General features: G+C 34.8%; 2 protein-coding genes across 10 annotated transcripts in view; one reads left to right on the top strand and one right to left on the bottom strand.

Moving 5' to 3' along the window:
• aPKC (protein kinase C iota type) overlaps positions 1-11,563 on the top strand; it is a 111,095-nt gene extending 99,532 nt beyond the window's left edge. For 8 of the 9 annotated variants that reach the window (XM_013324585.1, XM_013324583.1, XM_013324584.1 and 5 more), the window contains 11 exons: positions 3,060-3,110; positions 4,865-4,950; positions 5,942-6,141; positions 6,540-6,690; positions 7,060-7,280; positions 7,826-8,006; positions 8,340-8,552; positions 8,967-9,134; positions 9,557-9,672; positions 10,131-10,257; positions 10,508-11,563. In XM_013324585.1, coding sequence (XP_013180039.1) covers positions 3,060-3,110; positions 4,865-4,950; positions 5,942-6,141; positions 6,540-6,690; positions 7,060-7,280; positions 7,826-8,006; positions 8,340-8,552; positions 8,967-9,134; positions 9,557-9,672; positions 10,131-10,218 — 1,475 coding nt within the window. In that variant the 3' untranslated portion in view covers positions 10,219-10,257; positions 10,508-11,563. Of the gene's footprint in view, positions 1-2,648; positions 2,762-3,059; positions 3,111-4,864; positions 4,951-5,941; positions 6,142-6,539; positions 6,691-7,059; positions 7,281-7,825; positions 8,007-8,339; positions 8,553-8,966; positions 9,135-9,556; positions 9,673-10,130; positions 10,258-10,507 lie in introns of those variants that run through there. The other variant, XM_013324592.1, reaches the window with a different exon arrangement.
• Positions 11,564-14,979: 3,416 nt separating this feature from the next.
• Inos (Inositol-3-phosphate synthase) lies at positions 14,980-26,388 on the bottom strand. Its single transcript, XM_013324764.1, has 12 exons — positions 26,018-26,388; positions 24,338-24,510; positions 23,912-24,024; positions 22,728-22,885; positions 19,831-19,964; positions 18,047-18,167; positions 17,476-17,626; positions 17,256-17,347; positions 16,813-16,921; positions 16,113-16,289; positions 15,638-15,813; positions 14,980-15,234 (listed from the first exon to the last, which is right to left on the bottom strand). Exons 1-12 carry the CDS (start codon positions 26,135-26,137, stop codon positions 15,139-15,141), a joined length of 1,620 nt encoding a protein of 539 aa, XP_013180218.1. The 5' UTR covers positions 26,138-26,388; the 3' UTR covers positions 14,980-15,138.
• Between the last annotated feature and the right edge of the window lie 705 nt (positions 26,389-27,093).

Raw genomic sequence — 27,093 nt, 5'->3', positions numbered from 1 at the left:
TTCTTCCGTAACTATTTTGGTCTCAAGGATCAAGTTTCTTAACCATTTTTCCAACCAGAGTATCGTTATGTTTGATCCTGTTTTGATGTTTTAAACATTTTATAACTCCAACTCGCCCCTCTCCCATCTTAACCTAGACCGGCCAATAAATTTTCACATAATGTGTCAGGTTAGATTAGTCTAATTTTAAAAAAATAACTACTAAAATTAACACTTAACAGAACCTTAATTTACCTCGCATTTTCGTTTTTGATAAGACAAATAAAATCCAAAGTCTAGCGAACAACAGATTAAAATAAATTTACAGCAGACCGAGTTAAATAGTCGGTAGTGTTAACAGGCTCCCACAAATCCAATTACATGCAGCAAGTGTCCCGACTTGTTGCAAATTGTACGGGACGTTACAGTTTTCCTACAGGTACTAAATTTTTAAAAAAACTTTAAAGTAAAACGGATAGCAGATAAATACGCTATTATCATCTGTTTTGCCCTCATTCATAAAGGCGCATTTTTAACGCGCGGTAAAAATCGATTAAACAGAACAAATGCATTTCCGTACTTTTAAATCGCAATGCGTTTTTTATCGCGCAGTGTTGCATTTTGAGCTTTGAACGAACGAAACGAGAGTGCGTTTAAAGATTTCGACCCACTAGAGTTGGCAACGCAGTTTCTACGCGGCTTTAAAAAATGGCCATGCGAATGAACGCTTAATAAGCCATCTAATTACAAAATATAGAAGATAAAAATCTTTGTGTTTGATTTTAGGACGGTTTTAAGTGAGTTCTCGAACTATGTACAGTGATATTATTGCAACGTCGTTACATTAATTTCATATATCAAGCTAATGCATGAAAAAAGGGTCTTGACATACAGACGGACGGACAACAAAGTGATCCTATAAGGGTTCCGTTTTCTTCTTATGAGCTACGGAACCCTAAAAATTATTCAAAGTGTTGTAAAATAAAATAACATCATGTAAATTGAACTTTTAAACGTTATTGTGTGATGTTATTCGGAATTCAACGTTCTGGAAAAGCAGTTTTCAATCGTCTGGGCTGATGTCGATTCTCCGGTCAAATGTTTCTCTTCTCTCGTTACGTATTAAATTGCTTTCTTACGATTACCCGTTTCTATAGCCTTGGAAATGTACTTAAGTTAACGGACCTAATTTTATTTTATAGCATTAGCAATAGGTTAAATGTCCACCGTAATATAAATTATACTTACGTCTTTTGGTGAAACTCTATTATTATTCAAAAATATAAAAATGTTGTGTAGGTTTTTATTTAGCCCTTTAGAAATAGGACTAGGTTTCACTTGGTTTAATTATCAGTAGTCAATAATCTGTGAAATATAAAAAAAAATATTCGCATTCAAATCTTAATTTTTAGATAATCGCTTCCAAAGAAAGATATGATAATTGTAAAAGGAAAGTCGCTGGCAACTTGTTATAATTTTTTTTTTTTAAATAAGCATTAGGTGGTAGTGGATCAAACCGATTTGATCCTAGCAATCGTTTTACGATCAATCAAAAGTCTATTATGTAAAATGTTTATTGCTAAACCGATATTAAAGCATTTTTATTACTTTTTTTATCTTTTTGATACAAAAAATAAGCATTTTTTTATTGACTACTTTTTGTGTCTATTTAAGTTATTTGTGGGAAACAAGTTGCATTGTAACTTATTGATTAAATCTTATTCTCATTTACTCTACAGTTCAGAAATGTACATTGCATTGTGTGACGCCCTATTGTTAAGAGAGCTGTTTCTGAAAACTAAGTTATAAATAGCTTCGCCTTCGCACAATTTATTTCATCGTATAGTGTAGCGCAACATGTTTTTAATATATGAATAAAATATATATGAAACCGTTTCCATATATTATACATTTGTCCATTAAATTACATCAGAGGCCTAAGCAGAGGGACTAGCACGAAAATAAGCGAGAAAGTATTCGTAACGTCATCGATAAAATTTGTATTAGATTTGTATTGGGAGTATATTACAACGACAAATATTATACATAACCTTTTCTCGATGACGATACGAAAACGCATATAGCAAATATTCATAACTAGCAGTTGCCCGCGACTTCGTCCGCGCAGAGTTAAAAGAAAAATCTAAGAATAAATATTTCGGCCGTTAGTAATAAACCCTTAGGTATATTAAAAACAATATACATTCGTCATCGTCTTTGTATGCGATATGTGCAGCGTAAAAGTAACTTAGGAACTTACAAGCACAATCTTCAGTCTGACTTTTCTTTCCTTGCTGAAGAATGTCTTAATAAAAATTCAAAAGTTTCCGTACAGTAATCTATCATATGTTAAAAATCTTGGAATATTAAGACTAGTCTTCATTTACAATGGTTCAATTTACGTTCACTTACTTAGAATGGTCTTCTTAATGACCCGAAATACGTAATTGGCCGAGACATCTGTACAAGTGGACACTCGATTTGCCACCGAGACTCGCCTGCAGAGAACGTTTAAATGAAATGCCTCGTTAAAATTCTTCTCAAGACGCAGTCCGTATTTATTTTGACGCATATTAAACGACCCCAGAAAATGTGATACCAACTAGTTTACTAAAAAAATTGACAGATATAATTTTAACCTATTTATAATAATCATTGTTTGATTGTCAAATATATGTTTTTAAAGCTCTGGATAGAATTTCTTAAACCTGTACAATGTTCTGACAACGCCAATACAATTTTAATGGAATAATTAAGAGAAGACATTAAGTACAATAACGTAGTAAGTGTAAATCGTTATTATAAAATAAATGTAAGAGGGATTAACTATTAAATAATGTATTTTCTACCAGCAAACTTTATCTCGGTAACATTTCCTGAAAACAAAAGAATGCAATTTGGCAAAGCAAATATAAGAAAACCTCGGACGCTCGTCCGCCGCTCTTGTTTGCAGAACGTTCACCATGCTTAATATTATTAAAGTCATGTTCCGTATTCGTGCTTTATTTGTTCCAATGTTCCGCATATTTCCACCGTTATTTGTTCCGATGTTCCATGTTAACGTTGTTGTTTTGTTCCAGTGTTCCCGAATGTTCCCGCGGCGCCGGGGATGCCCTGCGCGGGCGAGGACCGTGAGTGTTGACTCTTTTTATGTTTGTTTTGGTAGCGGATTGGATTTTATGTTGACCCATAACATATATGCGTTTATGCAAAGATAATAGTTTCGTTGAAACATTTTTGTATTTGTACAACCAATTTTTATCAATCTATGAATTCAATCGAGCTAGTAGATGTTCAGAATTGGATTTAATTCTTTTAAACTTTTACTATTTTTAGACATTATTAGTTAGAATCCTTTGGCGCGAATGACGTGCTTTCGTCACTAAGTCCAGTATCATAATGAATAGTGAGGGTACACAAACGTCGACATTTTAGTAAGTCTAGTGTTGGGTCAGTACACTGCCACATTTTCGGATTTTCTTCCTAACATTGTTTTTATAGTAGAAGGTGACAAACAAGTAACGGGTGTACTGAATTATTGCAGAGGTATTACTTACCTTTATTGGATATTATGCACCTCTCATCGCCCTAATCCATTTCTCTTGTTAAGAACCTCTTTGGTAGTTGTTAAAGAATTGAAATTCAAATGACACTACTTAATAACCATTGTATATAGGTGGAGTCGATCAATTTAATCAGTACGATTAGTTCATCACTCGAATATTATATACAAACGATTGAAAAATTTTCACCTTAAATCGATAAGATTATGTTGATAAGTCGGGCAATGTGCCGCGCGACGATCAGTTGTTAAAATGTGAATGCGAGCAAATGTCTTGTGCTTTCGTTGCCGTCGAATTTCTGACAGGTGTGTTTGTACGTGTGTCCGTATGTGCATGTAGTTTGTTATAAGTTACAGATAAAATAGTACAAAGATCCTTAGTTTGATGTTTAGAACCTTTTTGTGGTGATTGAAAATAGAATGTTGTATTGTTTTAAAGAACGCAATAAAAATGCATAACCAAAAATGTTTGCACCTACACATATATAAATATATCCTAACCGATTATTGTTCCTATGTTAATTCCAAAGAAGATTTGAATTAAATTGAAATTATTGTAAATTTTTTTTTAATAATAAGAGAACCTCTTTCTTATTGAAGTCGGTTAAAAATCAAATAGTAACGCAGCATTTTCTTATCTATGTATAGTTATAAATAGCAGAAAATAAACATTTAATAAAAAGTCATAATACCAAAAACATTTGACCTAATTACTACAACGTTTGTCCAAAAAAATAATAGAAAAGTATTCCAGTTTTCTTTTAATTAACCATTTAGCTAAATAATTATTAATTAATTAAATTCATAAGGAATTATTAGCGTCATAACAAACCGCTGTTGGCAATTTAAAGGAGCAATTAACACTTTGAGCAAATATATTGTGTTGTCGCAACTCGAAGCGCTGGATCACTTCTCATTGTATAACTCGGTGATCCAATTCTTTGCCTACACTTATTTGTAGCTAGATTAAAAAACGCGAGTTGCCATATCAACGAAATTAAAAGAAATTGTAAGTATGTTGTCGATTTTGATGTAACGAATTGGCATTGCACATATATGTTTGTTGTTATATATATTACAGTAGAATAAAGCTGAATGTATATGCCATGGGTTTGTACATAGTCTAGTGAAAAAGCTGGAATTTTACGTCCTTTTGTATGAATAAAGGTGCGTTACATTATACGTTTTCTATACAAATAACAAATGCGAATATGTATATATTTTTAGAAACAATATTTTATAATGATATACTAAGGGTTTACTGACCATTTAATAATGAGGCAAAACTCTAACATTATAACAAAGGCTTGTATGTTATTACAGGGAGCATATACAGGAGAGGCGCGCGTCGGTGGCGGAAACTATATCGTGTCAATGGCCACATCTTCCAAGCTAAACGGTTTAATAGAGTAAGTGTTTAACTGTTACTACGGTTTGTGAACAGTGTGAGTTTCCATTGTCGAAACATTTGTATAAAAACATGTTCATATTCATTGTGTTTGAAAAAACAGACACAATATGTTCGATAGTAGATTTTCACGTAGTTACACTTTCTCACGTTCCCATTTTCCGTAAATATTTTTTTTCATACTAGATGTCGCCTGCGGCTCCGTCCGCACGGAATTAAAAATAAACATAACTAGTAGCCTATGTGATCTTCTTCATTTCATCGAGAACCGTTCAGCCGTTGTGGAGACCTTCATACAAACGTCCATCCATCCATTCATCCATCAATTCAAACGCATTTATAATATGAGTAAGATTATACAAATTAAATAAAATGTATTAATTCAACCTGTTTTAATAAATTTCTATTAATTACATTCGTTACTACGTTTCAATTTGTTTACAGCACTTTAGAGTTTCATCATGATGAGTGGTATGAACAACTCGGAACGTCGTAAATGGAAAATAAATAACATTTTGCAATATTAATTTAATTAATTAAAAGTTTTGAGTATAATTAATTAACTATTTTTTTATTTGTTTAAGTGAAATAATTAAGTTACTGTTGTATTTTGTTTTTGTAAGACTGAAAAGATTGTAATATTTATAGCTGTCTTGTATGTTATTTTGGTGAACGTACATTTTTTTATAGGAGAAGGGGGCATAGCTTAACAATTTGATATTCATTTACATATATCATTTTTCTCCATAATGTCATACAATTTTAAAATTAAAACAAGGTGTCGCACGCGACTCCGCCCGCGTGGAAAAAGTAACTTATTATAATATGTAGCCTATGTGTTAATTCAGAATATGTTCTACATGTATGCCAAAATTTCGTCCAAATCCGTTATGCCTTTCTGGAAATACCTTTAAATAAACATCCATCCATCCATCTAAATATTCGCATTTATAATATTATTAAGATTAAAAATTGTTTTTATCGTATTCCAGCGTGCGTTCTGCGCGTTCTGCCAGGACCGTATCTGGGGCCTGGGTCGTCAGGGCTTCAAGTGTATCCAGTGCAAGCTGCTCGTGCACAAGAAGTGCCACAAGCTGGTGCAGAAGCCCTGTTCCAATGAACATGTCGACCCTGTTGAAGTCAAAGAGGATGCCAACGGAGAGAGTACACTCGGCAGAGCGTCTTCTGTTCGGTGAGTCAACTCAAACTATGCCTACATGATGCTTCTATATATCGTAAACGGAGGAGACGGCTTGTTGGACCAAGGAGGATTCGCATTTGAATATAAACCTGAAGACGGATATTTTGGAGTAAAGACCAGCAAACACATCTCCAGTACCAGTAGATGTTGAAGATGTTAGGCGTTGATGATCGCTTGGTCGCTCTCGCCGCTTTGATTGCTTAAAAATAAGATATAAAAAAAAACTTGTTTCTATCTTAAATTAATAAGATACCACATGCTCAATACCTGTGCATTTGATAGTCCCTAATATTTTTCTATGTATGAAATATAAATAACAAACAAAATATACTTAAAAAATATTTTACGCTAAGATATATTAGTACTAAATTTAATTATTTTTGTGTCAGATCGCGCGCGGAGCCCGAGCCGCTACCGGAGACCCCGCCCGCGCCTCCTGCACCAGTGCGCGCTGAGGACCTGGAGCCCGGCTCACAGCGACACTACTCGCTTGAAGACTTTGAGCTTATCAGGGTCATCGGACGCGGCTCCTACGCTAAGGTAAGAATATCAAATGTGAATGTACTAAATACAAATAATCTTTGAAAATGCAAACTCTAATTCTCTTTTATAAAACCACTAGCCGTCGCCCGCGACTCCGTCCACGCGGAAATAAAAAAACTTAATAAGTAGCTTGTGTTCTTCCAGCCTATGTTCTACATGTGTGCTAAATTTTATCAGGATCCGTTGAGCGGTTCCGGAGATACCTTCAAACAAACATCCATCCATCTAAATTTTGGAATTTATAATATTAGTACTAATAATATCTTAACTTTTTACGTAGCTAAGAAATATTCCTATGAAATCGATTACATATAGCGTATACTAGTAAAAGATATTAAGTAGACAAATATATGTATGATGTTCCAGGTGCTAATGGTGGAACTGAAGCGTACGAAGCGAGTGTACGCGATGAAGGTGATAAAGAAGGCTCTGGTGACCGATGACGAGGACATCGACTGGGTGCAGACGGAGAAGCACGTGTTCGAAACCGCCTCCAACCATCCCTTCCTCGTGGGCCTGCACTCCTGCTTCCAGACACCCAGCAGACTGTTCTTCGTTATCGAATTCGTGCGCGGCGGAGACCTTATGTTAGTACATTTTTACATCACAAAGCATTGCTAAAGATTGTACAAGTAATCTTGATATTATGATAGACTAGCTGTCGTTGGCGACTCTGTCTCCGTGGGTACAAAAAAAATCTTAATAAGTAGCCTATGTGTTCTTCAAGGTTATGTTCTACATCTATGCCAAATTTCAAATAGATCCATGTAGTCTGGAGATATCTTCTAATATATATCCATCCATACATCCAAATATTTGCCTTTACAATATTAGTTACAAACTTAATATAGCTTCTCTAATTTTAGGTATATTATTACATCGAAATATGGTTCTACATCTTTATTTTGTCATGTTTCTCGCTCAAAATACACTAAACTCTGAATTGGACCTTCGAGCCAAAATAATGCCAATTAGTTAAAGACCGAAGGTTAGATTTCTCGATTGCACATCTTTAAATCGGCTTAAATACAAACCGAAAATATTTAAACTATTTATTAAAGATACCACAGATAAAGAAATGAGGTCCTTCGAGCCGGATACCAGTAACCAATGAGGAGTTACATTTGTTCAGGTTCCACATGCAGCGTCAGCGGCGACTGCCGGAGGAGCACGCGCGCTTCTACGCTGCAGAGATCTCACTCGCGCTGCACTTCCTGCACGAGCGCGGCGTCATCTACCGCGACCTCAAGCTGGACAATGTGTTGCTGGATCACGAGGGACACATCAAGCTCACTGACTATGGCATGTGTAAGGTTAGTACCTGCTGAAAGTAACATCGCCCTTTATAAACCCTTTGCCACCTGCGAAGCCATTTTTGGTTTCATCACTTTGTGATTTTTTTTAGTTCATTATTTTTTTTTATAAAATTAACTTTCAAATACTATAAGCATTTTTTGTCAATAGTCAACGTCAGTTTGAAAAAAATATTTAAGGTTTTTTCTCAAGTTTTTTTTTACATATACGCCAAATAATTTTATATATGTCGTATGTCTTGACGTACCGTCTACACTCATGTTATATTTTTCTTAAATATGTCACCCCAAACATAGAAGTTCCTGGTGACATAATTTATGTGTCATGTACAGGAGGGCGTGCGTCCAGGTGACACGACGTCCACATTCTGCGGTACACCCAACTACATAGCGCCGGAGATCCTGCGCGGCGAGGAGTACGGCTTCTCAGTGGACTGGTGGGCGCTCGGCGTCCTCACCTACGAGATGTTGGCAGGACGATCTCCCTTCGACATCGCGCAGGCTGCTGACAACCCTGACCAGAACACTGAGGACTATCTCTTCCAGGTAACATGCACATATATGTGGCCTTTTTTATCATCATCAGCTCACTATAGGTCCTCACAGAGGGGCTCGTAACCCTCTCTCTAACCTCTAAGTAAGGGGTGATCTTAATAACCACCCTGGTCCATTGCGGAATGACTTTACATATCATTGAATTTAGAAATTTGGAAGGAAAAATAGGACAAAAATTAGACTAACTTATACTAGTTGGCACCCGCGACTACGAACGGCTCGAAATTTAAAAAAATCAACCTGTAGCCTATGTATTCTTCCGGACTGTTTGATTTCAACGAGATCCATGCAGACGATCGAGATAGATACTTGTAACAAACATTTATACATACAAACATTCGCATTTATAATATTTTAATTTTTAATTTTACAAGGAGTTTGATTTAACAATATTTATATTGTCAGGTGATCCTGGAGAAGACGATCCGTATCCCGCGCTCATTGTCTGTGAAGGCGGCCTCGGTGCTGAAGGGCTTCCTCAACAAGAACCCGGCGGAGAGGCTCGGCTGTGGCGAGGGAGCATTCCTAGACATCGTCAACCATCCCTTCTTCAAGAGCATCGAGTGGGAGATGGTGAGCATCACATCATACCATACAACTTGATTAACATACATTTTGTACCGCTTTCTTTCTAAATTAAATCTAAGTTCTAGGTCGACAGTCACTATATGACAACGAAAACGTTAACCTCCCTATAGATATCGTAGTTATTAGTCATCTGAATTCTCTTTAAGACCAGAGAAATATTTTCAAGCTGTCAGCCGAAACTCGATCATTCAGAATTAACAAAAACATAATTAGGAACATATATGTTCTTTCAGACTATGTTCTACATCTATGACAAATTTCAGCGAGATCTATGCAGCCGTTCTGGAGATATCTTCTAACAAACATCCACTTATCCAAACATTCGCATTTATAATATTAGTATCATTTGATTTCTTTACTTATTTTGCTTTAAGTAGTAAAAAAGCGATGTATTTTGTGTTGTGCAGTTGGAGCAGAAGCAAGTTGTGCCGCCGTTCAAGCCGCGGCTGGAGGGAGAGCGCGACCTCGCCAACTTCCCCCCAGAGTTCACTGACGAGCCTGTGCACCTCACGCCTGATGACGAGTCAGTATACCTCACACACACCTCATACAAACCTCACATGAACCTCACACATTACACTCTGACCTCACACACATCTCCCTCGAACCCTACACACGTCACACTCAACACTCGCACATATCTTGCTAAACCTCACACGAATCTCATATGAACCTCACGAACCTTATACAAACCGCACTCACTTCTCTCTCGAACCTCACACAAGCCATTATACACCAACATATTGTCATAACAGAGTAACTGTATGCCTGCTATTAAGGCGAAAGATACGGTAACTATAATTAAGTCAAATGGGCGTGGCTAAAGTATAGTTCGATTCACTTGTATGCCCCGCCCCTTACATTCATTCTATGTTAATAAATAACATTTTGACGTAGTGGTGAGTGTCAATATTGACATTTACCACAAATGCAGTACCCTCGACTCAGTGGGATTGTACGTGTTAATATTATTGTTTCCAGCACCGTGATAGCGGACATCGACCAGTCGGAGTTCGAGGGCTTCGAGTACGTGAACCCTCTGCTGATGTCTCTGGAGGACTGCGTGTGACAGCACGCCTGCCGCCTGCACCCCTACCACCCCGCGCAGGTACAAACAAAACATACACAAACTCTTTGTACCAAAATGACAAAAATCAAATAAGCACAAATTACTACCTTTTATAACCAGTCCATTTATAGAGGTTAGTGTTTTTGGAGAATTATGAGGTTGAACCCCAAATTATTGGATAAAGGTACAAATAGCTGAGGATTTCAAACATTTGAACATACTTTGTGACCTAAAAGTAAACGTCCAAAACAGGCATCGCAATTTTTTCTTACATAAATATGTATATCAGGCTTATGGATACGGCGCGGAGTCGTCGTCTTCAGACTACGACTCTGTGTGCTCCGAGCTGCCGGCGCGCAAGCCCACGCTGCTGCAGCACATGTTCTGCCTGCCGCTCAACTGACGCCGCCCGCGCACGCGCACACACCCGCACACACACACACACGCACATGACACCTGTCATGAGACCTCACTGTGACACCTGTCACGTGTGACAAGTGACACGCCCTCGGATACACCCCAGTACTGCGATACCTCTCTGTGAATTGTCAAATTTGTTCGGTTTTTATTTGAATAAATTTGGGTTTTGTTGGATGTTACTTTAAATATTTGTGGGATATTTATATCAATTTTTAAGTTATGTGTCAGATTTAATTCTATTCGAACTACATACGCATATATACGCATATATATGTATGCGTTATAAACCAACGTTTTCGGCATTGTTTTGTAGATGTAAAGTTAAAAATGGCGTAATACGACACAGTTCACGATTAAACCTTTTTATAGTAACTCAAAAGAAAATTAAAATGTAGTAAAGCTATCTTATAAAAACTGATGAAAAATTGATATTTTGGGGGGCCAGGGTATGTCACAATGACAGCTGTCAAATTAACCCGCGAAAAAGCTGAGTGTTTTTAAATATGTTTAGCCACAGATTATAAAATTGCTAGAAGCCAAACAGAATCACTGTCGAGTGTGTGAGCAACATTAAAGTGCGCAAAAGTGAATTATTTTGATTGTTATTGTGAAATTTGATTGTTCTTCTTTTAAATACTAGTATCGTTGTAGACAATTGACTTGAAGGATTTAACACTTTCTTTTTTAATCTATGGTAAATGTCATTTTTGACGTTTGGTAACATTTTAATGTTTGATTATAATTAAAAACGATTAATAGGAATATATTGCGTTGAGAGAAACTTGATTTAGACACTGCAATAATTTATAATACCAATATTTCTAATTGAAAACCATATTTACTGTTTTTTTACTATAATTTCGTCCTCTCTTAATAAGTCTGTGTGAGTTGTATGCAAAGTGCGCGATGGACATTATAAATATATGGGATGGGGTAATGGCGGATAAAATTGATTGATATATTAAAGAAAGTTCGAGATATATGTATAAGAAAAAATATTATTCTATCCTAGAGCACTATCTTGTATAGAAAAGTTGCAGTTCGCGACACACCTCTTCCTATGTAGTGAATTAGATAAATACCCAAAGTCTCGTCTTTGGTGCTCGCTTCTATGTAAATAATTGAATATTATTGATAAATATCAGAAGTATTATAATACTTAATATTTTTGAAACTATTGTAGTGTCTATTCATATTTTCTTTGAGAACGATGGTGTTGCTAGTTAGAATTGCAATTATTGCGGCAACACTGAATTGTTAAAAAATCTATGAATTTAAAGTTTATTTTTAAAGTGCATGCAATTTAAAAATTTTAATGTGAATTTAATATTAATTCCGTAGTTATTTTGTTTTCTATAAAATTGAGAGATTACACCTTAGTGTTGCCACAATAAATATTGTAAAGATATTTGTAATCGTTATAATTTTGAAGCAATAAAAATGTAGTATTTATTGAGAAAGGTGAAATGCTCAAATGAAGGCACGCGAGGAATTAATAGAAAGGGACGTGAATCGACCGGCCCAAGTACACCTTCTCCTAAACCTAGTGAACTCCCTAGATGTAGATACGAGCTAGTGTTGTATGTTATACGCGTGGAAACTAGTGTGGCATGTAACTTTTTATCGATATCGATATTTTTATGTTAAAAGATTTTTAATTTTAACTAACTTTAGGGTTACATGCTACACTTAATTTCCATGCTTTTTCAATTTGACGGAATACAAAATGGTGGTATTTTAAAATATTATCGTTATGTATGTCGTTAAATATAAATAAATATATTCCATTTCCTATAGTAGGCCCTGTTGTCCTCTCTAGCTGTACATCACACTTAGGTAGCCAACGAATTCTATTATAATTGATAAAAAAAAATTATATAAAATATTGAGCACTGAAACAAATTTAATATCGTGTATATTGTAAACTTGTAATCGGTTAAATATTATATCTTTATTGTTAAAGGTAGAAGGATGGGACTTTGTAAAGTGATTTTGAAGGAGCTCAAGTGTCCACAAATTATTCTAAATAGCGCGTAGTATCTATCTATTAGTCGTTTTGCACCGATATTATAAGTCAGGTTGGTCCTTCGAGCCGGATGTTGATTGGACAAAGTTATCAGAACGAGTCAAACTCTCTTGTATAACGGGGGTGACGTAGAACTTAAAATGACTTTTACTTATTTCAGTATTTTAACAATTAAAATATTTGATGAATGTCGAATGATGTGAAAAAAGTCATTTTTCGTGGTTGAATTATTTTGTGTGTATGAAATAACACTAAGACATCTTATAAAATATATTTTACCTTCTCATTTTGGGCAAATCCTTAAATCTCTGAGTCTATCAGTTTTTGCGTAAACTTGTCAAATTCAGAATTTATAGTTTTTATTGTTTTTTTTAAAGTAGTGACTTATTCATAAAAAGCTTTTTGTGCAGTATGTTAGCGTTGAAAATGCTATGCTTTCCATTTTTATATATTTAATTCGAATTTTTCTTAAACATTAAATAATTCAGTTTTGAATGCGTAATTTGCGGGTAGTTCTCAATCTGCGCGGGATTTGTGTATTACTTTAAGTATTTAATTTAGTATTTTGGTACTATTTAGTATTAACACTTTAGTTTTTAGTTAATTAACATTCCATCACAAATAGTTATGAAAAAATATACGATAAAGCGTAACTGATCTTATATATTATCAAAGTTATTGAATTTTACGTTGAAAAAATATCTTAAAAGTTTAATAAAATTTTATCTTTTCTATTTGTAATAAACTCTATGGTATGTAGATTGTTCACTCTAATAAATATTATATTTTTTACCAAAAACATGTAAAAAGCACTAACCGCATGACAACTAACGTTTATTTTTAAGACGGATTTGTTACGCGTTAAGTTTAAAAACTTAGAACAAAATGTATTCTAGTTAAGTTTTATAATAAGTTCAGATGCATGCAAACACGTGTAAAGCCAAACTAAAATTGTACACTTTCTACACATTTTGTTTATTTTGTATAATTAACCGCTGTATGGATGTGTATGAACAATTGATGCAAGTTGTATGGCTTGATGCGAGATCGCTACTTATTGTCAAACAGACTGGAGACACTGTACTATTCTATGCTTAACTGAAAAATAAAGAATGATTAATCTATGACGTCTTTTTTATTTACCGTAAGTTTCCAGAACCGAAATTACAAAAATATATCTATCTCTGTTCTTTTCAAATAGAAAGAAAGAGTCGACAATATATTTCTATGACTTTCTTTTAATTGGAATTAAATGATTTTCATTAACATTTTGATTCGATAGATGGCGTTGTTTTTTTTTACCCAAAATCTGCTTTAAAAGCTAAAAAAAAAACTTAACAGTAGTAATATAAGATTTATTACATAGAACACACAGACTTGCGTTTGATAATACAATATTCTTTTTTTTAACACATATCACTAAAATCTAAACATCAATATGTGAAATATGAATAAATTGAAATCTGTATAATAGAGCCTCGCTCAAAAGGAACATTGCGAAAAAAAAATTTAAATAAACGAAATAATTTAACATCACATAAAAGCATCTAATACAATTTAACACCAAAATAATTTGAACAATCTTAAAGAATACTGTAAATTTTAATACTTTTTGAAAATATTTAGTATTAGATATGTAAATATAATTTAATCCACGGATTTATTAGAAAATACATTTGAATGGACATAATATAGAATTTTATATGCATATATCTTTTAATATAGATATTCAATAAACAGTTTGTAAATATATCCAAATGTAAATATTTGAAAGTACTTGCAAGAATGGCTTAAGTTAATATATGAAATTTATATAAAAATAATTAAAATCATATTTGATTTACACATCGGAATGCAAAACAAAGAATTATTACTTTAACTAAATATTTTATTAGTCTTGTTATATTGGAAAAAATAATTTTTTAACCTAAAAAATTGTATAATTGTATTTGTGCCCAAAATAATTTAGAACTAAAAAAATAGTAACAAAATTTAAAAAATTACACAACACAGCCAACGAAAATGCTTAATAACTTCATACTTTTTAATACTGAATGAAATGTCTACAATTCACGAAAAACATAATACTAATTATATTATCTCTAATGTAAGCTTTATTCAAAAAAATAAAAAAACACTATAAAAGTAAAGAGATTCAGAGCTAAGATAATAATTCTGAGGAAAGAAATTGTTTTGTTCGAGATTATTTAAGAGATTTAAAACATATTAAATTAAAAGAGGACAAAATAACATTGTTACAAAAGTACGTAAAATATTCATAAAAGTGCATTAACTTTATTTGCGCTTTGTTAAAAAAAAAATCTGTGCAACTTTGTGCCGAATAAAAAAAAAATCTCCTAAACTAGGATATTTAACTGATTTGATTAATCTAATAATAGATTCTATCTCTTTTCTCTGCTATGTTTCACAATATGACACAGATTGATAAATATAAATGTATGGGTATGTATGAGTTACTGGGCGCCATTTTGCGCGCGTTTCTGGCGCTTGTTGGGCGGCGCGCCCGCGAACATGGCGCCCGACTGCAGCTCGGCGCGCAGGAATGGCACCTGTCAAGTTAATGAAATTTTAAATATAACTGAAACAATATATATTTATATAATTGCTAACTGTCGTCCGCGACATCGTCCGTGCGGAATAAAAAAAACTTAATTAGTTGCTTTTGTGTTCTTCCCGACCATGTTCTACGCCACATTTAATTTAAATTCGTTCAGCCGTTCTAAAGATGCTTTCAAACATCGGGATCCAATTAAATAGTGTAAAATGTCAGATATAACTTTATAGTGCTACAAAATTATCTGGCCAGGTCAGTCAGTCAGAAAATATGTAAAGACCTTTAAGTTTGTCGATAATACAGATTTTTGTCATACCTAAGCATCATTCATGATCACTCAATTATTAATGAATCACTAATAGAATGAGTGAATGACTGAGTGAATGGTTGGTGTGTACCTTGTGCTCGAGCTGCATGTGGTGTATGGGGCGCAGGGCGAGGCAGGCGCGCATCATGTTCTCGATGGCGGCGCGCTGTTTGCCGAGCGCGTTGACTACAGGCGCGCCCTCCGGCACCAGCGGGGCCTTCAACAAGTACGACACCAGAGACAGCACCGCGTGGAGACCTTGCCAATCTACAAACAACAATTACTTACAAAAAGTCACTAGTAGCTCATTTTAGACATTGTTAGTTAAAATCCTTTGGCGCATATGGCGCGCTTTCATTACAAAGTCAAGTGTCAGAATGATTAGTGCGGAGACACAAACGTCGACTTTTTAGTAAGGCTAGTGTTGCGCCAGTACACCGGCACAGTGTCGGATTTTCTTCCTAAAACTAACAAGCTGACACGATAACTTATAAACTCTAGTATCATGGTGTGAGTGAGCGATAGATTAAGTGAGTGAAGAATGAATCGGTAAGTGAATGACGTACCTTCAGTGTCGTCCCTACGCAGCTGCACCCTGGAGAAGAGCTCAGTGAGCAGGGCGAGGTCCAGTATGAGTGGTGTGGCGAGCAGGGAGTCCTCGCACGTGTTGTGCACGGCCAGCGTGTTGGTGCCGTGCAGCAAGATCTCTGACGTGTACTCGTCCATTGCACGCTTCGAGTCACCTAACATATTACAAACATGAAATCAGACAATAACTATTGTTTCTTAAGTTTGAAAAGTAATTAGTAGTTACTGAGTGAATAGCTAAGAAAGACTAATCTTATCTTTTAAGACGCCGTTACATATTTGAGTGATGTTTCAGTATTCGGGCATAATAATGGTAGGTTTCCGAGACCGATATCCCCGTTTAAACATATTATTATCCCTCTTTTGTGAATGATAACGACAGGGATGACGATATGTAAGCGACGATAAGTAATGTAGCAATCTGAATGCAATTTTTTAAAAAATATATTTTCTTAGCGCTCTAATACTTTTGTAGAATACAGAATTTTAGCTTTTGAAAATATGTATGACCAGTTTTTATTATTCCAGTCCAGCAATTGAATCACGCATTGGATTACAACTGAAGAAAATGTGTGGGTTATATTTTTAAAATTGTAATCCAGAACTGGATTCTTCAATGGACCGGATAGTAAAAAGTAGACTTATAGGTAATGAGCAGTAAAATATTTTGTCACTCACCGACATAGGGTACATATTTAATGACGACGACATGATCGGGTTTCTCCCCCGGCTTGTACAGTATGGCGTTGGACTCCACCATGTCGTCCACCACATTGCTCTTTGTTATCTGACAACAAATAAACCGTTAACCAAATTGTGTTATCAAAGGGTTATGATGGCTATCAATCTCAGTCAGAGACGCAACACAGAAAACAATTTAATTTAAAATATTATAAAATATAAAAATTGTCGTTTTACATGTATAAGTTACTTATCGTACAGTAAACGGCTTGACGGATTTAAATTAAATTTTATGTGCATAATTTTATGGACAAAGTCGCGGGCAACATCTAGTATTGTATATAAATATGAAATAAATAAAATGACGAAATCTTATCGACTCCTTTCGATATATCGTATTTTTGAACCATTTTTCTTTTTAGGGATAAGAAGAGTGTTACCTCTTTGGAGCGGAACTGCTTTGGCGCGGAGAGGTTCTTGCCATCGTTGTTACCGAGGTGATTGTAGCTCACAATGGACACCGGCTTCAAACCTGCAGAAAAGATAAGATTAAAAATTAATTTAATAATAATATTTCCACTAACATATCTGGCCGGATAGTATGACGCTGTTCCTGCGGTTAATTCTGTGAGTTATTTTAAAAGGCATGGTATTCCTCACCAGCAGTGACGAGGAAGTCCACGAGCACGGACTTGAGCTTGGTCTGTCCAGACTTGAAGTCATCCCCCGCTACAAAGACGCCGGCCCGCTCCGCGCGCTCCACCACGCCGCTCACCATAGTGTTCTGCGGCGACCCGTTGATGTAACAGCACTGTATAAACACAGCAAGACTTACGTAACATATCTACCATCAAATGTAAATAATCTAAGTTATATTATAAATGTAAAGGTTTGGTTATATAGACGAATGAATAGATTGTTTTTCTGTTTACTTAATTACTTTATAAACTTTTGTAAAAAAAATAAGAAATATTGTATTTTCTGTAAATCTTACTAATATTATAGCTGCGATTGTTTGGATGGATGGATGGAAGGATGTTTGGAAGGAGGAATCTTCAGAACGCCAAAACATACCTGAAATTTGATATAGATGTAGAACAGCTTGAAAGAACACAGTGAAGAAACATAGTGCAGCGAGTGACAAGCGAAAGTTAGTTACAAAATAAAACGGTCTGTTCGCATCGAAAATGGACTTAATTAAGGACAAGAAATAATATGAATCAAAACTCACGCCCTCGTCGATAGCGGCCATGGCAAAGATGGTGGAGGGCGAGATCTCTGTATCATTGTTGCGTAGCGCGCGCTCCAAGTTGTCCGACGTATCGTGCACGCCGGCGCGCACCTCGCAGAACCTGCGACACAACACAACACTCTTACTGTGTCTTCCCACTGAGCATGGGTAAATCAACTAAAATTTATGACTTGCAAATCAGCTCACGGTTCACATGTGTGAAGCAAATACGTGAACCGGATCGCAGTTCAACTCAATTTGTACCTGCATTGAGTTATGATTTAAAGTTTCGAGTCACCAAGCAGCTCACGGCTCGTTTGATTCATTGAGATTTGAATATATAAATTGTGACGTTTAATCAAAGATATTTGGTTCATTCTTTATCAATTAAAATGCAAAGAATCCAACCAGCAGTGTATTACGCCAAGATTACAGGAAACCTGTTTTATACCAAATATTATGTTTTGTAATTTCCATGGAATTATGCCGCACATATATTAAAAAGAAGAAGCGTTTTATTTCTTGTTATTATGTTGTCCAATGAATCACAATCTCTCTGTTAAAAATTGTTGCCGTAGATAAGAGATTTAAAATACAATGTAACTGGTTATTTTTCTTACTCCGTCTTTCCAAGACAATAGCCTATTTACACAAAAATGTATATGTATTCAAACCTTATCTTGAATTACACTATAATATGATAATGAAATGGTTTTGTGACGTAATTAAGATAACTATAATTAGTTAAACGTTAGTTTTAAAATTTATAGACTTTATACAAAAAAGAGAGCGTCGGTAGCTCAGTGGTTAATTACTTGATTGATGTTCTATAGATCCTGGGATCAAATCCCGCCATGTACGCAATGTTTTTTGATTTTCAATTTACATATGTACATTTATCCGACGTTCTTACGGTGAAAAAAAAACATCGTGACCTGCATATATCTAGGAGGAAATTCAAAGACATGTGAAGTCAACCAACCCGCAGTGGGCCAGTATTTGACTATATCCTAGTCACAACTAACCTAGTAGATTTGTTGATTTGTAGTGAAGTGATGATGATGTTGATAAAAAAAAATAATCAAAACCCGCTATCGCTTATGCACTATAGTATCAATCTTAACTTTATCGTGACATTCTCAAGCGAGCCGGCACACACCACATTATCAACGAGAAGATCAAGATCATTGCACCCACTCATTCATTGATACACTCATTCATATATTCCGCAACACCATACAAACTCGAATTCAATCAGGTCACATTAACACAGATCGACTTGTCTCTGTCAAATCCTCATTCTTGTTCCAGTTTTCATTGAAATGTATCTTATTCATTTAAATATAACACAAGATAAAAATATCAACCAGTGTATTTAAGACTCGTTTTTCATGAGTCGCAAGACTGCGGTCGCGTCAGTGGAATATTATTTCTATTAGCAGGTATGTTAGAGTAAGTAAGAGTCGCGCGTCTACAAACATTGGAACTAAAAGCGTTAGTGATAAACAGGTGTGGTTTTTCACCAACTTATTGACAGTTTAGATTATGTGTTACATCTCTGGTACTATAGAAATTCGATGCATCCTGTGTATAACACTATCCAAAGCTTATGGCAGCTCGCAAATTTAACCTGCACGCTGCATAACACACAATTGTATGTATGACGTGATAAATACAAAGACCCGGAACACTGTGCTGCATATCTGCTATTTTCTTAACCAGCACTAGGATGCGACTAACCTCAGACCACCTTAAAATTTAAATATTACAATACCGTGACTGACCTCTCGGTGTTGGCTGTCCAGAGCACAATGACACTGTCCAGCTTGTTCCTGTCGCGGCAATCCTTGATGTCGGCGCGCACCTGTAGGTACTGCTCGTATCGGGTGCCGCGGATCAAGTTCGTTGCACGGTCCGCCTGAGAGACGCAGAGCACAATTATTGTTTACATTACTATCAAATACATGCTTCAAAAGTAGATACGGAATGTTTTAAACGTAGGGTACAATATTTTCCAGATATCTTGGCGGCTCTTAACTTCGCGCGAATCGCTGCGCATAGAAATTTAGGTGTGGCTGGGCGTAGCGGAATACAGGGATACTATGCAGCACACTGATGAACTTGAGCCGCCAAGATATTTGAAAAGAACTATAAGAGATATGTTTAGTTCAAGCCGGATATAAAGATCATCATCTTCGCTATAAAATTGGTCATAAAAAATTCTAAGAATATTTCTGGAAGTACTTTGCATTAAAACGAAGATACAATCGCTTTCTTATCTCTATTTCCGACAAAAGCCTGGTCACACAACATGTATTGATATTGGTACGGTTTTTATTGTCAACTCAAATTGCATGTTTCCTTGAATTTGTAACATACATCATTCGTCTTCATTGCGTAGAAAGCGAAACAAAGAAAAACTAGTCAAAACAGACAATGAGTTTCAAAGGCGTTGTAAAAAAGTTTATAAAACATGCTAACGCCCAGTATACATAGAGCCCTGGCAACTAACATTTTTCCACGCGGTGCAGCTGCGGAATTGTTTACAAAAACAAATGTAACCCAAGCTAAGCAGCATTGGATTACTGCTAACTCCACTTAACAAGTTGCCAACACACATATAATGTAATACGACACCTAACTTCCATAGAAAGTACTGGAAACCGTAAATACAATGTGAGGAATTCTATTTGACTTATCGTGGGTTTCTGAGACCAAAATGCCCGTTTAAAACCTATCTTTATCTCTGTTTTGTCAAAGATAATGACAGGGATGACGATATGTTTTATACAGATTTAAAAACAAGTACGCTTATAAACGGATGGAAAAAATAATTTTAATCATAGAGTGGATGTTTCGTCGCAAAATAACAGGCTCGTATTACCAAATATTACTATTATTAAAGAAAACCCACCTCAAAAACTAAAAACATTATTTGAAATCTGAAAACCTTACTATTAGCTGTCGCCCGCGACTCCGTTCGTGCGAATTAAAAAAAAAACTATTGGTCGCACCGTAATGTCTAAAGCCTCTATAAATGGACTATACAACAAAAAAAGGAATTTTTCAAATCGGAGTAGGTCAATCCAGTAGGTCCAGAGATTAGCGCGTTCAAACAAACAAACTCTTCCGCTTTATAACATTAGTATAGATTTATTTTATATTAATTATTAACATAAATATTGCATCTTTACAGAAAAGATCCAATTTGATATAATTCAGTCCACGATCATACCAGGAACCAAAATTAAACAACCAATCAAATTTATTAACTCCCAGACATAATAGTAGACTTCGAGAGATATACCGATGTCATCTAAAATGTACGAAATTCTATTTTTAAACTCTATAACGTGTACGGTAGGATTATAATGTGTTCTGGAATATTCCGCGCGGCGCGTATTGATTGCGAGCGTCCTAACATAGACATATATTTACACAGTGCACCGGAACAGAAAATCAATAGAGCGCTCTTGCAATATGGCCGCCAGGAACATCATAATATTTTACGAAAAAACATGGCTGATAATGAATAGTAATGATACATTGAGTAAATTAGGACATTTTGCTATTTAACACATTCAATGCCACTTCAATTTTCACGTACATTCGCAGGGCGATTTATTTTTACATTCATTTGGTAGTACTTCACGTGTTAAAATGATTTCTTTTTAGGATGGATTCGATACTGATACTTTCAAAAATATATTGTTCTAAAGACATACTAAAAACTCTCAAGAGACGCGAAACAGTGCTTAGAATTAGAGTTGGCACGTCGGGAACAAAAGCACTGTTCTGAACCACATGCCAACTTAAGACCCAGGGCAGTATAGCATCATCGTAACACAATAGGCTTAACGTGAGTTTTCAAGGCCAAAATCTCAGTATAAAGCATAATATCGTCATCCCTATCATTATCTATTACAAAACAGATATGACAATATGTTAATAATTGGGATTTTATTCTCGGAAACTTACTATTAGTTTACTAGGAATAAAATTTATAGCACTAATTTATAAACTTTGTTATCGTAATGTGTAATTTACACGTGCTCACATGCAAAAGTAATCGTGACAAAACTTTTATAAGGATATAAACTAAGCAACAGACTCATTTGTTAACCAAATGGATATCTTAATTTGCTATTAGTTCATTTAAATGTTATCCAACACTTATTATGCATATAATTTAAATATTTACGATATTTACATATTCATATTTGCATCCTGATGACCTATATTATATGCTAGTTTTTATACAAAGAAACTAACGGCTTAGCTGATTTTATGGGACCACTTCTACTTTTCATTTGTTATCATAAAAGTGTGTGAAAAATTCTAGATAAGATACAATTTGACCCATTCAATTTAAAAGTTCATAAATATTTTTAAGCAATACAAACAAGTATAACAAAATATGCCTATGAAAAATTAAAAATCTATTTATATTAAGACCTTTTTCTACTAAACGATTAGTCGCACAAATTGTAATTTTCTGAATCATTGCAGCAACATTAAAAATCGTAAATAAGACGTAAAAATAACAACAATAAAGATGATTTCCATTATTCCAGTACAGTAGGACAGTTACGCTGACATACAAATGGTATAATATAAACACTAACTGTCCATGGCAAGCCAGTACTACTGTCTGTAAACCAGAAGAGAAAACAATTCTCACCTGGTTAGCAGCGATGAAGTCTGGATCGTAGATGGCAGGTCTTGGCTTCATTGCTGACATCTCCTTTTTCAGCTTCTGCTGAAGATCGTAGTCAATCACCTTAGCGCGCACCATTGACTCAGCCAAGTTCAGAGGGCTTATGTCCCAACCGTCGATTACTGATAAAAAAAAGTTGTTTGAAGTTAAGGTACGCGTGCATTGGCGCGCACCGGACGCACGGCCATCATCCGCTCCGCAACCGCAAATCAAGAAAAAGTAAATCCAGATAATCCGTGCGTACGGTACGCGAGGGCGTCTAGCGAGGGTCAGTGGACGCGTACCTTTAGAGTAAGATAATATGTTCGTAATAACTTTTGCATACTTTGTCATTTTGGTTATAAAGGAGTATGTGGTTATTGTTAGATAGAAAGGTATTGCTTCTCGAAAGCTCTCTCTGCTCTGTATTTCTGCAAATCCTAGGAAATACAATACGTTTGAAATAGTTGCATCATTTAATACATGAATGGAGCTGTAGCATTACTATTGAAACCTATTTAGGTACAAAATAAAATTAATTAGTGTTAAAAGCATTGAAATGTCATTAGGTCACGAGAACTGACCTATATCGGCCAGGCTCTGACCATGACCCTGCCAGCACAAAATCAATAGCATCCTATCCGGCCGTATCATCTGCAAATACCTGAATGACCGACTTTGAAATCATTGCGCTTGTGTAAATAAAAACGAAAGGATAGTCAATGAGTTTGTTTACAACATCTGTTTAATAAAATCGTATTACGTAAGTCTATGAATTCCTGGTAGTTTCAAAACTATTCAATTAAATTATTATATGTATGGATTGCTAGTTTAATATAAACTTATAATTCACCTATGTAGGTTAAGAGATAAAGTTTCGTGGGTTCACTAACCTTCGACCCAGGATCTCATGTACAGTCAGCTGCATAAATATTGATATATTTACAAAACTTTAGAATCTCAGACCGTCGATTTAAAAAGTATTCGTCAAGAACTCATAGAGAGCGTGCGTACAAAGTTTTAAAAAAAGCATATACCAGTTCCTTAAGCTTTGTTAAGGAATACATATTTATGCAGTCGACTGTACTTACTGCACTACTGAGATTGATCTAGAGAACTAAAATCTAGTGCGATGACCCCAAGTGAAAGTGAAATAAAGTAGGACTTACCTAAGTCGTCTGGATGCACCATGGGCAGGAGTTCAGACATGCCTACGTACACATCCTTGCCGCTCTCATCGATGCCCAAACGGACTGTTGACGCTTGAGTTATTGAACCGTACCTATTATAATATTAAAAACATTATTATCTGTCGACCGGGACTCTGTCCGTGCGGAGTGAAAAACTTAATTAGTAGCCTGTGTGTTCTTCCCGACTGTTTGTCAAGATCCCTTAAACCATCCTGGAGATACCTAACAAACATCCACCCATCCAAACATTCGCATTTATAATATTAGTATGAAGTAAGATGTACAAGATTATATTCCCTTTAATACTAAAACTCTCTAAATATAAAGATACAGGCGCGAAGTCTCGAGAATTTTATTTTTGATTCTCTGTTCAGTCTTTAACTTTGAGGAGTAAATGTTACTTACCAATTGGGATCCATCTTCCCGTTCTTGGTTTGCCAGGAGAGTTGGTGTCGATTTGCGAGGACCGCGGCGGTGAAGGTGGAGCCATTGTTGCCACCCCAGCCCACCAGCATGATGCCTAGCCGACCAACCTTGCGGGCGGTACGGATGCATAGGGATGTCTGGTATGGTTTAACCTGGACGACAACAGAAGGAAATCGTTTATTCGTCATAGGAAACTTCCAATAAATTATTTTATCGGAATACTTGTTCTTTAATTATCTAAGCTAATATTTTGATCTAAAACAATTCATTACATTTTAAAATTAATAATATTTATTAATTTTAAAATTTAGTATTCATAGTCGCATGCGACTCCGTCCATGTGGAAGTAAAGTGGCCTATGTGTTCTTCTTGGCTATGGTCTACATCTCTGCCAAATTTCAGTGAGATCTATGCAGCCATTCTAGAAATTCCTTTTAACAAACATCCATTCATCTATCCAAACATTTGTATTTACAATATTAGTAAGATAGAGTAATATGAACATTTTTAAACTGTATGTCTCTATTGTTTTAGTAATAGAAAAACCTAAGGAGGATCAATCCATTTATTTTTGTAGTGATTGTTAAAAAAATCCAGATTTGTCTTAAAAATCGATTATTGAGTCGAACCATAGAACTGAAACTAATGTATGCAAACGCCAAGATACACGTGCAGATCGACATTCATATAAATTAACTCAGTACATAGTTACAGTAATTAGAATTTATAATTTGTTGTTAACTTGCACATACACATGTATCACATAATTTATGAACATTACATTGTTGTATTCATAATTTTATTTATAAGATACTAACTGCCGCCCACAACTCCGTCCAGCAGAATTAAAAATAACCTAGTAAGTACCCTATGTGCTCTTTCAGACTATGTGCCACATTTGACCAAGATCCAATGAGCAGTTTCAGAGGAAACTTCTTGTAACATCCGTGCATCCATCACACATCAGCATTTATAATATTAATAAGAAAAGACTAGGTCCTTGCGATTTCATAATTATTCCTATCAAATCTTGCTTATAAGTTTCACTTATCCCGATTCAACTGTAATTGCTATTAAGCTGAATTATCAAAACATAAATAGATTACTTTAAAATTATAATTGTTTTTGTATCTAAAATATTTTGATTTTTTTTTCAACACTAATCTGAACATTTCATATTCAATTGATTAATCATGCAAGTTCTGTTCTAAATTTAAAAAAATTGTTGTAACTATTGGCTCACATTGTCATCTCTCACATTCTGCTTGAAAAAACAGAGACAACAATATGTATAAATACAAGTGTCACTGCACTGGAATAATAGTTTATAACAATTGACAGTTGGGTTTTCCAAATAATTCAAACTTTATTTAAATAAATTAAAACTGGGGACAGCCTTAATACTTTAACGTTAAGTACAAGTGATGCCTTTTACGTTGATACTTAATTAACGAATTTTTTACCATGTTTATATGACATAAAAAAGTATAGAATTCACTAAACTTGCATCAAAATATCCTAAATAAATGACATACAATATTTTAAATTAATTAGCTTATTATAATTTAATGTGTGCCATATCTAGATCGTGATATAATGTAATTTAAAAAAAATAGATTGAGGGTAGGTTAACTGAGGAACCGCATATTTTACACTTACCAATAACTCATTATCCTTCTTAGTAACTAAAGTTTCTTCGTACTCATAATCTGCATAAATATAGTCTTCAGTATATTTCACGTTTGGTGAAATAACTTGTATGTTTGAACTTTTTTCCATGTTTCTTTCAGATACTTTTTCCTTAGGTTGTGCCACAAAAATTCTCTATTTAACCTTCGAGATAACTCATATGCATTCAAAGTGTATCAATGATACTATATTTCTATAGTATTGAATTAAATTCCAATCCTTGAAACTGTGAGCTACACAAGAAAATCAGTAATACACAAACATGGACCTCGACCTCAAACCCGGCTGTTTCAGACTTGACACTTGACTCAACTTGAGTAAATTGAGTGAATGTGATTTGCGACTGCGAACAAGTTAGAAGTGAAGTGAGGTGTAAATCAGTTGAATGATGCTGAGTGATCCTCGTGAAGTTGAAGGAATGAATGAAACTAAAATATTGCCAGCACAATCCAAAATAAATGAATGCACAGATTAATAAACATCTTTAAAAATATATTTCTCTTTATTTGAAATAATTGTCTTCTTAATTTAGTTACAGACGGTATTTAAATTAATTTTGGGAATGCGTAAAAGGACAGTATACTTGAATATTAATTAAAAAATTTGATTCCAAAACATTTGAAATCTAAATTTTATGATTGTTTAACACAATAGATACATTTGTACAGAAAGTTAAAGTTACAATGATGTATTAAATTTATCAGGTTAACAGCTATTATACAAGAACACACAATACCTTACGAAGGGAGGGGCAGTTTTCTTATTTATATTAAACTGGTTTCAAACTCTATCGTATAAATCAAATGTACTGTCATTTTTACACACATTAATAATTGTTGAAATAAAATGGACTAAGATATTACTAGATGAAAAATGTAATATACTGCAGTATATATTTGACTTCGTATTTACCTACACTTAAAATACTGACGGACGCACTTACGTAATGATATTTACTTAACTTTTAGCCAACATGCAATGATTCTTACATTTATTGAATAGGTAGTATGAATAAAACAGTCAAAAATTATTATGTAGCCTATACA

The sequence above is a fragment of the Papilio xuthus genome, unplaced genomic scaffold (assembly GCF_000836235.2).
Source record: "Papilio xuthus unplaced genomic scaffold, Pxut_1.1 DF824992.1, whole genome shotgun sequence".
Classification (NCBI taxonomy): Eukaryota; Metazoa; Arthropoda; class Insecta; order Lepidoptera; family Papilionidae; genus Papilio; species Papilio xuthus.
This window is presented reverse-complemented; position numbering and strand designations above follow the sequence as displayed.

Bases quoted from the DNA above. Each gene is read 5' to 3' on its own strand.
- Inos (XM_013324764.1), bottom strand. From the start codon at position 26,137: ATGGAAAAAAGTTCAAACATACAAGTTATTTCACCAAACGTGAAATAT. The intron at 24,025-24,337 runs GTAAGTAACATT...ATATTATAATAG, and splicing joins GGGAAGATGGATCCCAATTG to GTACGGTTCAATAACTCAAG. The intron at 15,814-16,112 runs GTACGTCATTCA...TGTTGTTTGTAG, and splicing joins GCGTAGGGACGACACTGAAG to ATTGGCAAGGTCTCCACGCG.